The sequence below is a fragment of the Protomyctophum parallelum genome (assembly GCF_964188405.1).
Source record: "Protomyctophum parallelum genome assembly, chromosome: 4".
NCBI classification, from domain to species: Eukaryota; Metazoa; Chordata; class Actinopteri; order Myctophiformes; family Myctophidae; genus Protomyctophum; species Protomyctophum parallelum.
Window position 1 is genome coordinate 54,152,372 of NC_139700.1, and position 6,005 is coordinate 54,158,376.

The 6,005-nt window shown below is 44.4% G+C and overlaps 1 protein-coding gene across 1 annotated transcript in view; it reads left to right on the forward strand.

The window, feature by feature from the left end:
* The window catches only part of LOC310856851 (transcription initiation factor TFIID subunit 4-like), a 45,376-nt gene that overhangs the window by 26,446 nt on the left and 12,925 nt on the right, over positions 1 to 6,005 (forward strand). The window contains exons 12-14 of the mRNA XM_083762356.1: positions 166 to 291; positions 1,470 to 1,526; positions 5,828 to 5,944. Coding sequence (XP_083618482.1) covers positions 166 to 291; positions 1,470 to 1,526; positions 5,828 to 5,944 — 300 coding nt within the window. The remainder of the gene's footprint in view (positions 1 to 165; positions 292 to 1,469; positions 1,527 to 5,827; positions 5,945 to 6,005) is intronic.

Below are 6,005 nucleotides of genomic sequence, written 5' to 3' on the forward strand. Positions count from 1 at the left end.
GTCGGGGGCTAGGGCAAGTGCTACGGGCCATGATGGAGTCTGAAGAGGTGGGGTTTCAGACTGCGGCGGAAGATCGGGAGTGAGTGTCTCCTGTTGACCCTCTCATCCGTCCGTCCTGTGTTTCTGTCCTTTCCCCTCCGTCTGTCCGTCCTCTCCGTGGTTCAGGATGAAGGCTGGTATGAGCAGTCGTCAGACGTCAGGGCGCAGCTCCGTTTCTTTGAGCAGCTGGAGAGAATGGAGAAACAACGGAAAGACGAGATGGAGAGAGAAATCCTTCTGAAGGCTGCCAAGGTACACACGCACACACACACACACACACACGCACACACACACACACACACACACACACACACACACACGCACACACACACACACACACACACACACAGGGCTTAAAGTTCTCAGTCCTGGGGACGGATTTCATTCCTGAGGATCTCATAGGGGTCATTTAATGAGATCAGTGCATATTTGCAAAAGAATATTTTCAGTCTTGGGATTGTTTTTTGCTTTAAGCCCTGCACACACATACACACACACACACACACACACACACACACACACACACACACACACACACACACACACACACACACACACACACACACACACACACACCAGCTTGAGAAGTTTTGCTTTAAAGTCTGAGGTCAAGGCGAGTCATAAAGCAGTCAAGTCTCCAGTCGATGTTTTTTTATGTGTTTTGTTTTCTTTATTTCATTCACGATGTTAACATGTTTTATTGTGATTTTTTGTCTTAAATAAAAAACATTTGATAACAAAAAAAAGAGTCTCCAGTCGAGACGTAAACCAGTCGTCATCGTGTCTGGAGTTGAGTCATAAAAATATAAATATTGTTTAACATTAGTATACAGTTCTGAAGGTTCCAGCACCTTAAATCTGCGTGTCCCTACATATACCTGCATGCAACTGCTTTCGTGTGTGTGTGTGTGTGCGTGCATGCGTGCGTTCACGTGCCATATAGGGCATTCTGACATATGAAGGACTGAGGCAATTAGAGAAGCATACACAGAGTCCTGTAAAGATATCATTATTGGAGTCACACACAGGCTGATTATGTTGATGTAGTACATTAGTGATGCCACGAGGAAGGTGATTATTTCTTGGCTTCCACAGAGTAGAATTCCCCAACCGTCCCTATCATCACCGTCACAGGAATTAAGTTGGCCAATTTAATTCACTCTGCATAGTGACTTATGTGGGCCGTTGAACACATTAACATAACATAACACTGAATTATCCATTTGTGAACTAAATGTACTTCCCCATCTAGAAATTAAATCTATTTTCTCTTTGTTTTTTATTGGAGTATTATCTGTAAGTTATGACCCATACATTATCACAGGCAATTACTTTTTATTGCAGTTCTTGGCCGCAATTGGTTTAGTCCGTCTTTTTCTCTTCATTTTTCATTATCATTGTCTTACTGTATGTGTTTGCTCTAATTTCAGAGTCGTGCGAGACAGGAGGACCCCGAACAGGCCCGTCTGAAGGCAAAGGCAAAAGAGGTAAGCCACGTGCACGTGTATGTGTAATAAATACACATTTAAATGGCTAAAAAAGGATGTATTGTCTCCTCTGCTCTGAAGGGTCACCTCGGGTATTTTCGGAGTCGGGGGACCCGGTGAAGAGCTCTAGCGCGCACACACACACACACACACACACACACACACCACTCCACCATGATTGGTGTCCTTATTCCTCTCTCTGCTCCCGGGCAGTAGTTAGGGAACGTCTGGCAACGGTAGCCATGAGCGTGCCCGGAGGGTGGGTGGGGGTCAAGGGTCATTACGCACAAGTCTCCTGAGGAGGCTGAGGCACGAAGATGGAGAATCATGTCGAGACACGTTAATGTTAAATGTTAAAATAGCGATCCCTCCCTCCCAAACATGACGCATGGTGTTGCTGTGCTGTGCAGGTAATTGCAACAACCACCGATCTCGTGAAAAACGAACAAACGGGACTGGCAAATATTCTAAACTTTCGATTCTGCCGATAGTCATATTCTTCCTGCCCGTCCAGCATGCCTGGACTGCCCGCCTGACTGCCCCCCAGGTTCACACGTGTCACGTTGTGAGCTTGTAGATCGGCTGTGTTTTGGCTTCAGGCTTACAGTTAAAACGGTTAGAAGATTTTAAAATTAGTGAAAAAGGCATTCATGAAATCATTGTATAATCCTTCTTGCAAAACACACATGTGACTCTGGACACATTGTTTGTTGTCTTTCCATCTCTAACCTTTTCTCAAATTCTCTAATTGTTTCCACATAATGTAAAATATATATATATATTATAATTATTTAACCTTTTTGTTAATGAAAGTTGACGGCGGTCAGATTGCGCCCGTCAGATTGAGTCCTTGTCCAGATAATGAGTCATAAGTCATCATCATCATCATATTTCGACCGCATCGAGATCATGGATTTCACAACGCCACGCCAGACTTTCCGGTTCTTCATCCCCAGTTCCTGCTTTACTGATGCATGTGTCCCTATAGCGATGACATCAGGGGAACGACAGTTTTCTACCTCTGGTCTGCTTTGAGGCAGGACTCCAGAGAAGAAGGGAAGATACAGTATAACCTCATTGTCAGCTCTGTATAGCAGTGGCCGGCAAACTGTGTTCTTGGATCTGGATCGGACTAGTGAAGAAACACGGGGAAGGTTGCAGTATATTAGATCAGTCGATGGGTGGCTCTTCCAAGACAGATTTTGCGCTCTCATTATAGAAGGCGGGTGTAAGTGCCATAAGTCATAGATGTCACAGGCATTATAGACTGCCATAGCCATGTCTGTTATATTTGACAACATTGATCTATTTTGAACAGATCGTCGTCACTCATCTGGAAATAAGATCTTGGCTAATGGCTAGAACGGAAGACACCGATATGATGTTTGCGGCTCAAAGAAGAGCACAGAAAAGAAAACTGAATCTTTAAAAAAGTGGCAAATGTTGCATTGTGATTGAAGCACATATCACACCACTACCAGTATACCTTTATGAAGCACATATCACACCACTACCAGTATACCTTTATGAGAGGTAAAGATCTGACATTCTGTCGCCACAGCAATCCATCACTCACGCTAAAGGGACCTACAGTCCACACGACACCAGCCATGCATTATGCATAGACATATAAGACGACGTCTATACTGTATTTACAGCAGAGATGCATATTCAAATTCTGCTGAATGCACGCCTACACAGTACACACACACACACACACACACACGTGCACAGCTAAACACATACAGTATGTGAGCATATCCACCCTATAGGGACGATGACCTCAGCTCCATACTGGCTGTCATGATCAGCTAATTGCTGAAAGGTTCAAAGGCATGGATAGACCGATAGGGGGCAGCAGTCAGTAGGTGTGTGTATCAATCAGTCTATCAGCCAATTTGCACCTGTGAGGTTATTGTCTCCACCAGGCCGAAGGCATGGGCAGAGAGTATGTTTTGCACTCCGTCCGTGTGTGAGTCCGTCCGTGTGTGCGTCCGTCCGTCTGTTACCAGCTAATCTCCGGCACCGTTAACCTGGTCGGTGCCAAATTTTGCACTCACACTCCCTGGATACCAACGATGAACCTCTGCCCCAAATTTTAGCCCCACCAGGAGGCCGACATTCGTCAACACATTTTTTTTATATTACTCCTCCAGATTCTGTCCAAAAATCCCGCAAATCGTTACACACTATCTCTATAGTCATGTGTTCAAGACGGATCTGTCCGATATTTCAGATTCCATCCTAATTGGCTAACATTGGTTTTCAAAGTTTTGAACAAAAAGCCTCAAATCATGAACCCAGCGTGCAATTTACATGAAATCTTTCACAGACTTTCCTACTAGGCTGAGGAATATAATATACCCCACCCTTTTCACATTGGCCTGTTCAACAGGTGGATTTTTGCAAACACACATTTTTGGAACAAAATGCCTCAAATCATCCAATTGCCATCCAAGGCATAAGAAGAAAGGCCACCCTTTTCACATTGGCCTATTATAGCGCCACCAGGAGGCCACAACCTGCCCTGGTGGAGACCTGTGCCCCGAGGGGCACTTTTTCTAGTTGCTTGTGTATTTGCCAGTTCCGTTTTGTATGTGGCTGCTCGTGCGTGCGTGTGTGTGTGTGTGTGTGTGTGTGGGCGCGTGTGTGTGTGGTCATGTATACAACTTCCCTTCCAATTAACATTACAGCCTCTTAACGAGGAGCCTTGAATTATGTCCTCTGTCCACTCGGCTCCTCGTCACTTTCTCCTCCGCCCCCGCAGAGCGGAGGCCGTCGTTCCGAGGCATCGGCACGTCGCTCTAGAGAGCCACGCCAGCAGGGCTTTACTAGCATAAGGTTGTTTATACCATTCTGGGCGGGGGGGAACCCCTTTTGGTGTTGGCATCATGCTATGCTTTAGCTATTGAAAAATAGCAGATCTACAAGCTCATAGCGCGCCACCGAGTAACGCGCTACGAGCTTGTAGGTCTGCTATTTTAGAAAAATCGAGGAACGACTGACATATTAGAAACATAGCTTTTTCAGAAAACTGTCAGGATGTAGAAGACATTTCTAGAATCTGATCTCAGGTCAGAATGGGTTATACAGGGATGTGACTGATTGAGGTATTACATCAGGATGCTGCGTTCGTTGCACTCCGGGAAGGAAAACCTATGTTTTGTGATCCAGTGAGCGGTGGATCAAAAGGATTTACTTTTTAATGTTTTTAGCCCGCTATTCCAACATCTGATGTCAAAAAAGGGGTGACAAATAGACCACCCACACATGGCAGATTTACCACCACTTTGCCTGGAGCTGGTGTTATAGTTTCCCAACCTGGCGGTGTTATCGTCTGTAAAAACCAGATGGTTTTGCTGAAACTTTACATTTTGTGACCCAACACGTCTCTTTGTTTATTTAATTTATATTTTTTTAACATCGAAATGTCACTCAGCAGAATAATAATCTATTGGACGTGGCGTAACAGGCCCTCAGTCTTGGCCTACAGCATTTATTTTTAAGTGACAGCTCATTTGTTAAAGAAAAAAGAAAAAAAAGAAGACGAAGACGACTCTGCATAGCAGAACGACATGTACTCGGTTCGTTTGCAGACAACATGCAACCACAATAATGTTGTTCTCTGTTTCTGGTATATTCCCTACTTCTTCTGATACATTCAGAAACACTTATTTGTCATGTACAATAGAAAGGAGTTGTCCTACCAGTACATATATGTCACATAATATGTGACATATATGTGACCCTATTACTGAAAGCCGACAACTACAGTAACATCTTTAAGACATTTTGACCTGGGAACAATTCTATAAATGTCTTCTACATCCTGAGAGTTTTCTGAAAAAGCTATGTTTCTATGTCAGTCGTTCTTCGATTTTTCAAAAATAGCAGACCTACAAGCTTGTAGCGTGCCACTCGGTGGCTATTTTATATAATGCTTTACTATTAAAAAAAAAACTTTTAAAATAGTTCGAATAGCCGATCTACAAGCTCACAATGTCTCGATGTAGATCGGCTAGTTGAACTATTTAAAAATGTTTTTCAAAATAGTAAAAAATGGCAAATACGTTTTTAGGGATAATGGATAAGGGTGGTGCAAAGATGGAGCCCTGTGTACTGGTAGGGCCTACAAAGGACAGCAAATAATGTCAATCATCCGATAGTACTTACTGACGATGACTAATCGGAGTGATTGTAGTAGTATTTGACATAATAAACAGTGTTTTCACCCAGGTCTGCACTCTGCAGCTGTATGCTCACATGGTCATGCCCACATTGTCTGCCCTTCTTCCTCACAGATGCAACAGCAGGAGCAGGCCCAGATTCGGCAACGAGATGCCAACCTCACGGCCCTCGCCGCGATCGGCCCTCGCAAGAAACGCAAGATGGACTCGCCGAGGTCCGGAGATACAGAGGTAAGCGTCGCACAGAGGGGCCGTACACGCCGGTGAAGTTGGTATAGACTATGCTAGGCCC